The sequence below is a fragment of the Camelus ferus genome, chromosome 15, assembly GCF_009834535.1.
Source record: "Camelus ferus isolate YT-003-E chromosome 15, BCGSAC_Cfer_1.0, whole genome shotgun sequence".
Classification (NCBI taxonomy): Eukaryota; Metazoa; Chordata; class Mammalia; order Artiodactyla; family Camelidae; genus Camelus; species Camelus ferus.
The window spans coordinates 34910990-34927187 of record NC_045710.1 but is presented as its reverse complement, the minus strand read 5'-3'; the positions used below and the strand labels follow the sequence as shown (position 1 = coordinate 34927187).

The 16198-nt window shown below is 34.2% G+C and overlaps 1 protein-coding gene across 1 annotated transcript in view; it reads right to left on the bottom strand.

Annotated features, from left to right (window-relative positions):
- The window catches only part of GTF2A1L (general transcription factor IIA subunit 1 like), a 41295-nt gene extending 25520 nt beyond the window's left edge, over positions 1-15775 (bottom strand). Inside the window, exons 1-6 of the mRNA XM_006185783.2 lie at positions 15726-15775; positions 13275-13376; positions 12962-13085; positions 5360-5415; positions 3241-3325; positions 1615-2204 (exon numbers count right to left, since the gene is read on the bottom strand). Coding sequence (XP_006185845.1) covers positions 1615-2204; positions 3241-3325; positions 5360-5415; positions 12962-13085; positions 13275-13376; positions 15726-15746 — 978 coding nt within the window. The 5' untranslated portion in view covers positions 15747-15775. The remainder of the gene's footprint in view (positions 1-1614; positions 2205-3240; positions 3326-5359; positions 5416-12961; positions 13086-13274; positions 13377-15725) is intronic.
- Positions 15776-16198: the final 423 nt, after the last annotated feature.

The window sequence follows — 16198 nt, the reverse complement described above, 5'->3', positions numbered from 1 at the left end:
AATACAGATCTATTTTAAAACCAACCAAGTTGTATGAAAAGTTATCCAATATATCACAAGCCCATAAAGCATAACTGCACTAATCTAAAGCTTCTTATGGCAACAGAAGCTATTAAAAACTCTAGATACATTATCTCTGATAATTATAAAAATTATGAGGTTGGTTTTAAGCCCAGTTTACAGACTATAACTGAATTTCAAAGAGTAACACTACATAGCTTGTTTGTAAGTGGTAAATCTGGAATTTGAACCTATTGTGGCTTTAAAGCTTAAACTTTTAACCACTACCCCCTAAACAATCCTTGATTAATCTCCCTTAACTAATCTACTTCCCCATATCAGAATAAAGTACAAGGTGACGTCTAGTAAGTAATAGTAGAATAAGTCCTTGAATCATCATACCAAAAATCTTCAAAGTTCATATAGAGTCCAGGAGAAAAATGCCTCTAAAAGTTTTCAGTGATGAAAACAAACACTTATTTTAAATTTATAGTTAATTTACCTCAAAATCAAATGTTTTATAATTATGAGTTTATCCTACATTTCTTAAATTTTATATATTATATGAAAAAGATAATGAAAAATATTCAAAAAACATTTTAATCTTAATACATTATACCAAAGCTGAACTAAAAACAGACCTGCTAAAAGATTCTGAACAGGCTTCATCAAACATCTGAAACATTCTAAAACAGGTCAAATGGTTTCTGACAGACATTTTCTTAGTTCGTTATCCTTCACTGTACCCTCTATCTTCCCCTTTCACCTAGAAAGACGTTAAGGTGACACTTTACCACTATACTGTTACAGATTTGTATATCAGTTCTAAAGGACCACTAAGCCATTAACTAGAGACACAAACCTTTAATTATTTGTCATATGTCACTAAATTGCATAAATGGAGTTAGCGCTACGGCGTATTTTACGTTTGTAAAAAGATAATGCAAGATTTTTTAATTTTACCATCTAAAATTCTCCATGAATCTTTCTGCAATCACTATGAATTCCTTAGAAATTAATAATTTAAACCAATTTTCAATATGGAAAGTTAATTAGAAACTATTTTTTAGTGGTTTGAATTCCAAAAGAAATTAAGTTAACTAGTATTTTAGCAAGCAGGGAGAAACAAAGTATCTACTAGTAAGGTAATTCCTCATGTAGAGAAAACTTTTCATATGGGAATTTAGGAAAATAAGGTAGAGCAAAAAAAAATACTTTGGACCTGTTTTGTATATTAATTATGACAATGAATTACCTCAAAATATTCATTTAACTACTAGGATGGACTTCTGGATCTTTCAAATTTAATCTAAAGACAAAAAACAATTCTCACAGTGTAAGAGAAAGGTAAACCGCATTACCTTAAAACAAATGCATTTTCTTTAAAGACATATTCTAATTCATTACTTGAAACTAAAAGTTTAGCAATGCTGAGCATGAATACTTTTAAAAACTGATAGTTATGTTAAAGAAAACAAAGAAAGAATCTTCTAAAGAAAAAAACAAAACATATACTTCTGAGTAATCTTACAACTTTTTAAAAAAACAACTCAGGACATCTAATCACTGGCCACTGTTTATTCACTAATACCATTAAGTTGAACATAGAACTACCTTCTCTGAGACAGGTAGACTGCTGGGCTCCTCTGCATCTCTTGGCTGCTTTACAGAATCACATCCACACAACCTATTTTTGAGAATGTGAAGCTGAACATCAGGCATGTGCTGGTGCTGAGTCCCCTGAGGGCCTGTGGAGAGGGGCCCACCATGCAGATTTTGAGTCATACCAGCAAAAACACTGAGCACTGGCTCCACATGAGAATCTGTCTGAGAGACCTGTGGAGAAAATACAACACCTGGAAGGCTGATATACTGAGAGCTTTTCAGCTGACTCGGTAAAGCTTCAGACATGAGTTTATGCTCATTTCCAGGATGTACAAGTATATCACTGGTAGTGTTTTCTACACGTTTCCTCTCCACTGTGCCAGAATGAAGAACCGTAGGCTGTTGGAGCACAGTTTCCATTCTCTGTGATTTTTCAGTAGTTGCTTGAAGAGAACATGGGTTCAACTGTGGAATACTGGTCTGTATTACTGAAGGCTGCCCAAGCTGCTGAAATACTTGCTGAATTGGATGCTGAAGAATATTTGCTCTTCCAGAAGTCTGTGTTACCATAATTGGTACATTGACTTTATAAAGGTGACCTTAAAAAGGAGAAAACAAAACTGTAAGTATAAGAGAATCCAAATTTCCTTTAAAAAAAAAATTTCATGCACAACAGGCTGGGAGGAAATACAGCAATATGTTAACAGTGGTCATCTCTAGGAGTTTCTTTTGTTTTTCAGTTTTGTTTTCTATAATAAATATGTGTTCTTTTATTTTTAAAAATTAAATGTCTTGCTTTAATTCTAGCTTTTTCCCCACTATTGCTTATATGGCACATTTTGAGACACAAACAGGCAACCAATATTTACTCCATAAACATCTCCCATTGTTTGATAAATTACAGTGTTACCAACCCAAATTGGGACTTCTAACAAATTTAATCAGGGAGAATGTATTTCATACACTTAAGATATAAGATACCATATAACAACAATAAGACAAGGCTATCCAGAAAAGGGTTCAATAACGAAAAGTTTTCAAATTTCTCCCCCTCTTTCCTTTAAAATAATACTAAAGGAAGAAAGAAGAAATTTATTTTTTGAGCATTGAGTCGGGTGCTTTGTTTAAACTCTGCAACAATCCAAATAATAGGTATGACTCTCTTTCAAATCAAGAAACAGTTCTCTGAAAAGCAGAGGTTAGTTAATATAGAAATTTTTCAAATATTTTATACACTTTCCAATAAGAAAGGAGGCAATGGTTGATTAATCTAATCTTTAGTTTTTCTTGATTAGAGCCAGCAGGGACACATACGTTATTTTTTTATTTGTCAAAATTCAGATAACTGGCTTGAATTAGAGAAAACCTACATTAAAGCATCTTACACAATGTTGGAAAAGAGAACTGGAAATGAAATACAGAACAGGCTTTGTACCTGCGACAGTAGACAGGCTTACTGTCTTTTGTGATAGACTGCTTCCATAACAACAATAGCCCATTTATTATTACTTTTAAGTAAGTTTTATGAAATGTTCCTATAACCTCAATAAATTCAGGTATTTAAAACCATGAAAGGTAACATCCAGAAGTCAGTACCAATACTAAGAACAAAATATTTTTAGACTATACTCTTACCGGATGCAGTCTGTAGTGTCACACCTGCTGGTACATGAATAGGATAACCAGGAAAAGCAAAGTTTGCACTGGAGTTTGAGGTGCCCTAGACGTGAAAATTTTATATTAGTTAGAAAAGGGCTTTACTTGAATATTTTTTTCCTGATCTCATAGAGTAAAAAAAAATCTGATTCACATCAACAATATAATGGTAACACAACATTAGGGTGAGTTCTCTGAATAAAACAGCTTTTTATTATTTGATTTAGATCATCTCATTAAAAATAAAAGGAATTCTGTTCTATGGCTATTAGCAATGAAGCCAGTAAGTCTTCATAAACAACGTGAACATGGATTCATTAAACTTGCCCACTACATGGCACTGGCTGGGACACTGATCCTCAAGATGTCAAATATAAGAACCACAGTTACTAGAATCCTCTAGTCTGTAAGTTGATCATAAATAGTATTTTAAAGTAGACAACATAATAGTGTATAATTTTTATTTGGGAATAATTAAACCTTAGGTTTTAAAATTTTAAATACTAAATCAAAAGACAAAGAAACATTTCTGCCTATTAGACCTGCAAACATTTAAAAGATTGATTAGTAATATCCAATGTTGGTAAAGATGTGATAAAAATCAGTTCTCTCAAACCATTGTTTATATGAGTGTATATGGTACTATCCTTTTGGAGGACAACTTTGCTATATATACCAAAATTGGTAACATGAATGATCCTTGACCCAGAAATTCTACTTCTAAGAATTTATCCTGATTACCTGATTATCACACAAATACACAGACATACCTACAAGTATAACCAATGGAATTCTATATTAGAAAAATACTAGGGCAGGGAGGGTACAGCTCAGTGGTAGAGTGCAGTGCTTAGCATGCACGGGGGTTGAATCCCTGATACCTCCATTTAAATAAATAAATAAATAAATAAATAAATAAATAAATAAATAAATAAGCCTAATCACCTACCCCCTCAAAAAAATTTTTAAGAGAAATACTAGAAATAATTTAAATGTCCATAAACAAAAGATTGGTTAATTTAATTGTGATATATCCACTAAGGCCAATCAATATTTAACTGGTATTGAAAAGAGTCCACCTATATTACCAAGTTTAAAAAACAAAAATTACAGAAACAGTACAGAGAATGATCCTACTTTTATCCTGAAAATTAATGTAATTTTCATGAAAGAAGTCTAAATGGATACACATCATACAGTTAAAATAGTTATCTTTAGGATGTAATCTTGCAAGGGTCTTTCACTTTTTACTTTATAAATTTGCTTTTACTTTATAAATTTATTTTCACTTTTTAGAAGTATGTTATTTCTTTACTGAGGAGAAAAGGTATTTCCAAGAATTTCAAAGGCAGAGATACTTCTTCCTATCAAAAGCAGCATCATTCTTCCCAAAAGTCCTAGTAAGGCATATGGTTTTTGTTTCTTTAATGAAGAAATGGAAATAAATGGCCCACTAAAACCCTTTACCCTAGAAAGGTAGCTCATGGACTGAAAGAAAACGAAAAACAGTAAGTGGATTATGTATCATCTTTTATCTTCAAAGAAAAGTAAGAAAAAGTGCTATTTTCTCCCTCCTGAATACTACTCAGTTTTCTACATATAAGCTTTAATTTTATTTTCTGCTCCCAAATCCTAGGGGGAAAAATCTAATCTCTACCATACAAAAGTAAAAAAATAACCAAAATATTCTACTGAAATAAAAGAAAGAAACAAGATGTGCCTCAACTCTGAGGAGAAAAAAAATTGGAAAAAAATACCATATCAAAATATCTATTTAGGATCCACCAAGTATGTAACTTTATACAGTGAATTAAAACTCCATTCAATGTAACTTCAGACATTTCCTAACCTATAGGTACAGTCTTGGCAGATGCTAACAACTGCTCTGGAAGATAGGAAAAGTTGGTAAGAAAATATCAATTCTGGAACTCCTGATTTTTTGCAACACCTATTTTATAGCAGCTACTTCTGTCTCCCCACCACCTCTTTTCCCATTCAACAGGAGGATTACAAATTACATCTATGCCCAGCCTTCTGCCACCATTCACTAAAAATGGGGCACATCTCTTTTAAAATATATCTTAAACAAGCTACATACCAGTTCTGCTGTGGTAAAACTGGGAAGAGTTCTACCAGCAGGAATAACTAACGATGCTGCATAGAAAACAAAATAAACATTACACATTTATTAGAATTTACTAATATAATAAAATTGCTAAGTATAGCATTTTTTTAAATGTTTTCCATCACTAACATGTTCAACCATGATGAATTCTAAACTTCCTGATTCTAAGTGAGGTAAAAGTATTTAATTACGTCTTTTTCCAACAATTTTAGATAGAGACTTTACAACTAACCTACTTTAAGTACAAGAAGAAAACCTCATTGTAATCAAATATACTATACTACAGAAATCCATAACGAAATACCTAGGCTGTCTTTAGTACATCAATGCAGCACTAAATCTCCATTACAACTTTTCATAGAGAAGAAAAAGTATTATTTGTTAAAGTGACACAATTCCAAGTGACTACACTTGAGCAGAAAAATGTAACCCAACATAAACCATTCTAAACTTTACAGGTTCAAAAGAAATTTCAATTCATTCATTTTATGAAAAGTTATTTACAGTACTTTGACCAAGTAAGTGAGCACAGCTATACAGTTTGAGAAATAAATGAATGAGAACATGTCTCCTGAAGTTGTTTCATGAAACAGGTAAACTGCTAAGAAAAATACAAGTGAATAAATTCGTAGAACACCAACTCAACCTGCATTAAACCTACGATCTCATGTATCTTTCCTTTATTATCACCAATTTACTATGCTAACTATCCCTTTGTTTATTGGACATCTAAAAGGTTGGCCAAGTAGTTGTAAATGTAATCATTTAAAAATGTCTAAAGAACAAATAGTAATAGTAGGATCTCAAGTAATAATATAAGTAGTAATACAAGGATCTCAGTTGATCAACATAACCTTAAACCTTACCTCAAGGTTCATTTTACCTATTCGAATTTGACTGTTTAGAAGACCACTTTGCCTTTTCTTTACAAAACAAAAAATTTTAGCATTTATGCAGCATTTTTGTATTAAATGTAATGTTTCAAGTCCTTTTTTCACATACTGTATTAAGGAAAACTGCCCCCCAAAAATCCGTTTCTGACACTAGAATGGCTCCATCATATACAACAAACAGCTCAGAAGAGCAAAATTTTTTTAACTAACCATTCTTCCCATGTTAAGACAACAGAAATGAGGTTACAGAGATTGATGTTTAATGAAGTACAAAATTATTTTTATCCTCTGTCGTCTATGGCTTTGCTTATTAACAGGCATTCTTTTGGAAAGGCTAAATTAGAAAGAAATGGAGTGGCAGGAATACAATGGTGTTAGTCTTAATTAGCTGAAGTGAGCAAAGCTTATGCTGGTACATCTTAAGCTATAGCCTGAGAGGAAACAAAAAATCTGTTAACATACTGTCTAAAGCAATTAAATGAATTTCTTGAGGAAAAATAGCAACAATTCTCCCCTTTTAAATACCTTGCAATAAATCCCAAAGGATAAATCTCTATACTCATATAAATCAAACAGAGCTATAAGAGAGTTTTAAGAGTTTCTTTATAGCTACCAAAATAAAAGAATTGAATTAACTGAATTTTATAGTAAAGTTTTATGCAGTGCCAACTTAATTCTGATACTAAATTCACAAGTTATATACATCATTCATATACATTCACAAATTATATACACCATTACATGTGCCTGAAACATACTTTTTAAAATATTCAAGATAGTTTCAATAATGAATTAAGTTTTAACTGAATACATGTTTTTACTTAAACTAAAAATGTCAGAATTTTGGTCTTCAGGTATATATTTTAGAAGTAGTCAATTTCACAAACAATGGGCTTTAGAATATTGAAAGAATTCAATCCCACAAATATTATTTAAGAAATTTTGTAAAAAGATAATATGGCACTGCATTCACATTTATAAGTGTATTTTTCCCTACACATCAAAGTCTTTGATACATAAGGCAGTTAATAACTTAACAGTTCTTGGTCCCACTTTGAACCATTTCAAATCTTAATATTCATATCATATTATTCAGGAGGTGCAAAAACTGATAAACTTCTTTTCTGTTACTACTCTTTAGCATATAGGCATCTCCTGATGACCAAGCTGAATATTCTAACTCAAATCACCTACAGAAACAACAGCATTGCTGAAATTTTCAACAAATCTAGGTTCAAGAACAAGTGGACATATAGTTTGTACCTAAACTTTGGGAGTTTTAATGCTCAAAGACGAAAACCAACAAACCTCTCAATGTTACTGGGTTGTCCCCTGTTCCCCACCCCCTACAATGGCTGGATGGCTTCATCAAAAAAAATTATGTGACATGAAGCCCAAATACCAGAAGGTCGTTTGAACTGTCCTAAAAATAAGGCATTCTTAGACAAAGTGACTACATGTCCCATTGTGTTCAGGACAGTCCTAGTTTACACCTGTTATTCTGAGTTTATTATTAACAGAATCCCATTTCTCTCTCAAAAGTGGATTATAAGCAAAAGACCCAGAACAGCCAATATGACATTCAAGGAGAAAAAAATTGAACTACTGACACTGCTCAATTTCAAGACTAACTATAAAGCTACAGTAATCAAGTAATCAAGTGTAGTATAGCAAAAGAAAAGACAAATAGATCGATGGAACAGAACAGAGAGCCTAGAAATAGACCCCCATAAATATAATCAACTGATCTTTGACAAAGGAGCATAGGCTATACAGTGGAGCAAAGACAGCCTCTTCAACAAATAGTACTGGAACAACGGAACATCCAAAGCAAAAAAAAAAAAAAAAAAAAAAAAACCTAGACATAGACTTTCCACCCTTCACAAAAATTAACTCAAAATGGATCAGAGACTTAAATGTAAAATGCAAAACTATAAAACTCCTAAAAAATAACATAGGAGAAAATCTAGATAATGAGTATAGCAATGACTTTTTAGACACAACACCAAAGGCACAATCCATGAAAGAAATAACTGATAAGCTGGACTTCATTAAAATTAAACACTGCTTTGTTAAAGACAATGTCTGGAGAATGAGAAGACAAACCACAGTTTGGGAGAAAATGTTTGCAAAAGACACATCTGATAAGGGACTGCTATCCAAAATACACAAAGAACTCTCAAAACTCAACAATAAGAAAATAACCCCATTAAAAAATAGGTCAAACCTATACAGACTCTTCACCAAAGAAGATATATAGATGGCATATAAGCATATGAAAAGATGCTCCACATCATACATCATCAGGGAAATGTAAATTAAAACAACAGTGGGGTACCACTACCATGCTACTAGAATGAACGAAATTCAGAACATTGATAATAACAAATGCTGGCAAGGATGCGGAGCAACAGGAACTCTCATTCATTGCTGGTGGGAATGTAAAATGGAACAGCCACTTTGGAAGACCGTTTAACAAAACCAAACATACTCCTACCGTACAATCCAGCAATCACACTCCTTGGTATTTACCCAAAGGAGGTGAAAACTTATTTCCACACAAAAACCTACACACAGATGTTTACAGCAGTTTCATTCATAACTGCCAAAACTTGGCAGCAACCAAGACATCCCTCAGTAGGTGAATGGATAAATAAACTGTGGAATATCCAGACAATGGAATATTATTTACTCCTGAAAATAAAGGCACTATCAAGCCATGAAAAGACATGGAAGAACCTTAAAATCATATTACTAAGTGAAAGAATCAATCTGAAAAGGTTATATACTATAGGATTCCAACTATATGACATTCTGGAAAAGGCAAAACTATGGAGATAGTAAAAAGATCACTGGTTGCCAGGGGCTGAGGAGAAGGGATGAAGAGGAGGAGCACAAAAGATATTTGGGGCAGTGAAAATACTCTGTATGAAACTATAATGATAGATTCAAGTCATTACAAATGTGCTCAACCCCACAGAAGGTACACCACGAAGTGTGATAATGTAAACTATGGACTTTAGGTGTTTATGATATGTCAGTGCAGGTTCATCGATTGTAACAAATGTACCACTCTGGTGAGGGACGCTGATAACTGGAGAGGCTATGTCTGAGGTGGGGCAAGGAGTACATGGGAAATCTCTATATGCTATCTCAAATTTGTTGTGAACTTAAAGATGTTCTAAAAAAAAAAGTCTTTTTAAAAAAGTGGATGATAGATTATATATAACAGAACAAAGTATAAAAATAGAACAGCAGTTCTCAAAGTGTAGTGTACAAACCCCTGTGGGTCCCTAAGACACTTTCAGGGTGTTCACAAGGTCAAAACTATTTTTGTAGTGTCAAGACAATATATGCCTTTTTCATTTCTCAATAATTATCTTTTGGGTTTTTTTTTGTTGACATCTGCACTGAAGGCACAAAGCCATGATGAATAAAACTGAAGGTATCTTCACATAAATTAAGCCAGAAGCACCAAACCTTACTAGTGCTCATCAAATTTATTCTCCACTGCTGTCTACTCACAGTTTAAAAAAAAAAAAAGCAACAACAAAACTGTCTCACTTAAGAAGTTCCTTAACATAACTATAAAAAATTGTTTTTACTAAATTTCAACCCTCCCCTCAAGTATATTTCCTTTTAATATTCTGCCTGAAGAAATGGAAGGAACACATAAAGTATCTCTGCAGCATACAAAAGTACAGGAAGTGTAAGGCAATGCACTGGTGCTATTGTTTAAGTTGGGAGCTGACCTAGCTAGTTTGTTTTTTCAAGAAACACTCATTTTACTGTAAAGAGTAACTGACAGAAACTATGGTTCTTCAGACGTGGGTATTTGGCAGGTTTTTTTTTTTTTTTTTTTTTGCCCACCACTTCAAAAAAAAAAAAAAACCATACTAACAGTATTTGTTTGGCAATGATAAAATTCAAGCTTTCAAGCAAAAATTAGAATTTTGGAAACTTTATATCCACTACAGTGAGCTTCACCTTCCCAATACTTAAACACTTTTGATGAGATGTGTGGTGATATTAATGATTTTTTTAATCCTGTATAATGAACAATGTGTAAACTGCATAACTCAGTGAACCAGTATTTTCCAAGTAACCAACATATGTTACAAAATTACACATGGGTTACAGAGTCTTTCAAAGTGCTAGGTAGACCAGTGAACATTAGTATCACAAAAAGTCCACTGATAGGATTTCAGATTCCACTTTGCAGCTAACTTCAGAAACTACCACTAGTTGAATTTTATCAAATTACCTGAAAAAGCTATTAAAATACTCCTCCTTTTCCAATTATCTGTGTAAAGCTGGATTTTCTTCATATACGTTAGCCAAAACTACGTATCACAACAGATTAAATTTAGAAATAGATATGAGAATCCAGCTGTCTTATATTAAGCCATACATAAATGAGATTTGCAGAAAAATAAAACACCAGTCTTCTCACTGAGTATTTTTTGTTCTTAAAACTGTTTCTTTTAACAAATATATATTATTATGTTAACATACAATCAATTTTTTAAATTAATAAATCAGTATTTTTTTAAAATCTCAGCTTTAATTTCTAATATGGGAAACAGATACTTACAACCCACATAAAAGAGGTTCTCAATTTTTAAGTGTAAAAGGGTCCTGAGACCCAAAAAAAGTTGACAACTGAAGATACAACCAATTATTAAACAAATGGATAATACAGTCAAAGAAAATACAACAGGGCAAACAAGTTTTAAAGGCAGAACAGACAAAAGCCAATGACTTATTCCATTGTAGATTTAATTTGAACTTGTTATCAAGAGATAGAAGATTGAAGAAGTCAGTCAGTTTAAGTTATTTTAATCAGGCTTTTAAAAGCATACAATGAGAAGATATAATTAAAAAGTACTTCAATTTTATGAGGCTATTTACTTCAAGAATCTTATTGTAGAGGGCCTAGAAATGAAGAGGGATAGGAACAAGGCCTAGAATGCAGTTTTACAGGATGCCTGTGCTTCCTCTTAAACCACTTCATTATGAGTGATGTAGAAGAGAATAAGGAGAAAAACTGTCTTGTTTAAATGTAATTATTTCTATTATTCTAACTTCTAAGAGAATTAGAATGAAGTGCTGAGTGAAAGTCAGCTAGATATATTAGTTGCAAGACTATTTTGTGATTTAAATCACTGGTAATATTACCATCTTGCGGCAAAATCAAGTATTGCAATTTTGAACGACCAAAAAAAAAAAAATTGAGAATTATTCTTTTTTCAGGAAAAATGCTTTTGATAAGAGACAAGTATTTAACTCCTCCACATTCACCACCCTCCAAGCCAATCCAAAGGAAGAAAATCTTTAAAGTTCTTTACGAAGAAAAAAATTCAAAAGAATGTTTTTTAAATAGAGAATAAAAGAGATGTCCTAATAAAACAGTAAAGTTAAAAATAAAAGGATAGCCAAATACCTAAGAATTGATGGAAACTGTTTCAATATGTCGACTTAGTAATTAAAATTGCCATGGCTAATTCTTAAAGAGCAATGTTATACACTACAAGCACAGCATTAGACAGAAGTTGTGTTTGGTAACTCAAGTCATTGTAAATTTACTTCATTTTTTAAATCTATAATTGCTGCCATACTTAAGTTCTCTCATTTTGTAATAGAGGAGGTACTAGACTTACTATTTTCCCTTCACCTTGGCCCATGAGATTTTACCTGAACTTTCCCAAGTATGAAACATAAACAACCTAGTTTTTACTGACAATGTAATCTAAAATCTACCCTAACCTCTTGCAGACATTAACCTGTTGAATTTCAGCTAAATCCAATAAAATCTATTTGTGTGTTCGCCTGTCGTGTGTCTGGGTATGTCTGGGGCGTGTCTGTGTCTGGGTGTGTCTGCTCGTGTGTGCCTCTGTGTTTGTCAGTGTGTCTGTGTGTGTCTGCCTGCATCTCTGTGCACCTATATGTAGATGTATATATACACACACATTAGGAGACTATAAAGATTACGAGAATCAGAGGAGAAAAAAAGGAATAAAGGTTAGAAATATACAATAGTATTGTTTTATCTTTTAGCAGTTAGTCTTTTCCACTTTAAATTGATACACATAATAAGGACAAATATTTCCCTTAAAAGCAGAGGTCTAGAGTCAGTAAGTCCAAGAGTAAAGACTATGTGCATATGGTCCATTTCTAGCCATCATTTTATATCCAAAACTGTGAAGCAGTCTGAATAACCTCATATTCTTGTTAACGCTCCATTTTGCTTCCAATACTTCAACAGATTAATAATACGTAGAGCTAGCAGGAGAAAGAAAGAATGCACAAGCATGCAAGCACCCATCTTTCCCTCTGCTTCTTCAGCAACAAGGGTTGGATTACTCCTTGACTAGACCAAATCAAATTCTCTGAAATAACCAATGGGCACTTCCAATAGTCCACAAACTATATAATTTGTTTCTCTGAAGTAAGACTTTGCCATCTTTGTGTAATATTTTTTAAAACTCGTTTAAACCACCTAATTTTCTTATCAATAATTACACAGCAGTGATGATTTATCCAGTTGGTGCTCATTTAATAGCAATGATTTTTTAAGTCCAAGCCCTCTCACCTTAAGAACATCACCCTAATTCAAAACTACCACCAAATGAGAATTTGTTCTGAAGATCCAAATAGTACTAATTTACTAACTATATCCAACCTGTTGATGATTGCAATGTTTGGTGCAAGCTGTGTGGCAACTGAAAGGTGACCAGAGGTGAATGGACGCTATTTCTGAAGAAGTCTTCTGTGGCTTTAGATTGCAAAACCTTTGTTTCCCAGAGCTGCAGAGAAAGAAAAAAAAATTGCTTTTAAAAAATAGGATATTTATTTCTATTTTTTTTTTACTTTTAAATTGTCAACTGATAGCACAAAAGATGGGTAAACATTAAACCATAATTGAGGGGTTAGAACTATAATTTATCAATTTTTAAGCTGAAAAAACAAAAGAGAAATTTGTATTATCTACAAACCTGTTTCAAGTCTTTTAAGACTTGTTCCTCTACACCTTCTTCAGCAAAGAGATCCCGCACTCCTTCAATTACATCTTCAATTACAGAACTGTAGAGTTTAGGCTACATAAAAGCAATTGCCAAAGTTTTAAATTCTTAAGTTTGAAGGTATACAGCCTTAAAGCACATGCAGTGTACAATTTCTAATCTTATACTTAAAGAAAAACTACCATAAGGATTTTTACTAAGTGCATCCTACTCCCAGTATAGCCTTAGCTTTCCATAAATTGTGTTTACTTCAGACCCATCATCTCAGCCTATCCATAAGACAGAGTCACAGTACTACAATAAAATATGATATAATAATCTCATCACGATGTATAGTTACTGTTATGATGCTTGGCTTTTGTGTCAGTATTTAACCTCCTCACTCTTTTTCAGAAAGGAAATTAATTTAAGGCAGGTGGAAATTAACCTTCTGTTTTCAATTTACCTTTATTCAGAGGGATCAAGAGAGCTTTTTTAGACTTCACTGTATTATTTCCACAAATGTAAATAAATTCCAAGCCATAAGTCTGGGGTAAGCACCTACAATAGAGTCACCAAAGTCTGTCCCACTTTCAAAATCCACATAGTCCAAAAAGATATTCTGAACCATGGTCAAGTAAAAGTACAACTGCACCAAAAAGGATTTCCTAACAGAAACTAAGGAGGACCTAAATGAGCCCTAACCTTTCACAATATTGCAGAGACTAAGTAACATCCTATAATGCTTCCAAATAAAAACATGCCATGACAATAATACTAAGCATATTTCTACCAGACTGAACACTGGTCAATATCAACAGAAAAATAGCCCTGTGAAATGAATTCAGTCCTTCGAATTTATGTAAATTGTACTCCACCCCCACCCCAGTTCAAAATGGCAATGCTAAGTGTACTAACAATACTGACCTAGTGGAAGTTACACTGATAAGAAATAACAAGTAGGAATTTAGTTGAATTACTCTTATTTCAAATTGCTTAATCAGGCCAAAATGAAAATTCTGTCATTCTAGGACTGCTTTTTCATACTACCCAGTAAACACTCTATAAACACTCCTGTTCATGTCAACAGTAGTTAGGTTTTAAACTAATCCTTCTAAAGACCCAGGGTAAGCCTATGAGCAAGCCAATCAGTAATATTTTAATATTTTATTCACAAGCATATCCAGTAAGATTTTAAGTGTCCCGTATTAGCTGCTTCTTCTAAAACAGTTTACCCTGATAGAGGCAGATTAAATTGATGCTTCAGTGTTAGTCCCAGCTAGTGTGATCACATTTAAAGCTAGAGGAAAAAACTCCTAGGGCTAAAAACATCTTTTAAGATCTACCCTCAGAGTGTAAGAGCAGCCATCAAAAATAACCCATTAGAACACAATTTTTCTACAGCAAAGTCGGTAGTGAACATAGTTTCTCTTCTAGGACTACAGTTAGACTTTATATCCTTTCCCTGTTATCTTTATTAGAACTATGCATAGTCCAGGAAATCCATCTTAATCTCTTCTCTTTACAAAAAGAAACATACACACACACACACACTCTATTTTGGAGTTCACCATCAAATAAAACGGTATGCATGGTAAGCTTATATTCAAGCATTAAGTATTTCACATATCTTAAAACACATTAACATCATAACATGGATACACATTAAAACAACGTCTCTGGAAATTAACCCTTTTATGCTGTGTATGTATAGGTAGAACCCATAAAATAACAGATTTGGACAAGCACACTGCCTTTCGCAAAATGTGAAGTCTGTTGAAATGAAAATAAATGTGACCTCTTGATTTTTTTTCCCTAATTCAACTTTTTAAGATTGATAGAGGGTCTCACAAGTGCCATGTAGCTTATCAATTCTCACGTAAGGCTTAGGTACCCCTTAACGGTAGGAGAACAATGTTTGTGTTTATCAACACCAAGTGTACACTTAAATGTTAAGATGCTTAAGAATGGGGAAACGGAGGGATAGGGGAGAACTCCAAAAACATGTGGTGAGGGCAATATTAAGTATCACATTACCTGTTACCTCAGGTAAATGCTACAGCTTAGAGTCAACACTGGCCATCCTAAATTAGAGGACAACTGAACTCAGTCATTTTCTAAACACATGAGAAACTGGGAGGGTTAAGGTGAGTTCCATCTCTAAGCATGTTCTCAATTCCTCACTCTAAACAACTCAGTTTGGATGAGGAGTGAGGAGACGAGGAGGGACATCTGTTATCCCGGTGGGGGCCAGGCCCAACTTCCGGCTGAGCTACTGGCCTCCGTTGGCTTCCTCCCGGAACCCTGAAGGGAGAGGGCTTCTGAAAGTCTGTGAGGCGCCAGGGGAGGGTAAAAAGGGTGCGCAGAGCTCTGCTGCCAGGAGCCTGGGACCCGCACTCCCTCTCCTCAGAGCGCAGGCCGAGAAGCCAGGCGGGAAGTCCTTACCACCGGGTTCACGCAGTCCATGCCGGCGGCTCCGGCGCCTCGCCCGTCGCGCCTGCGCAGCACGCGTCGCGGAGGACGGCTCCAGGCGCGCTTTGAACGCCAATGCACGTTGCCCAGCGCGACTACGTCAAGACGCAGGGGGCGGGGCAGGGGAGGCGGGGAACGTTAATAAGTTGATCAGTGTTAACTGGAGACGCGGTGCAGCGGCAGGGGAGAGGTTAGCTTCTAAGAGCGAAGAGGCCAGCTGAAACGGAATGCTTAAGTCCGTTCTCACCAGCTTTGGGCAATTCACATGACCATTGAAGAGGCCTTATTTTCTCAACCTGTGAAATGAAGGCTAAGAAAATAGGGGATGAGCGATGCAGTGATAGATCCCATTTCACTTTACCTTTGAGAAGAGGAGAGTTAGTGGTATCTGTCCTCTCCTACCAATTTTCATTTCTCCCTTTACACCACGCCCGCAGATGAAATTG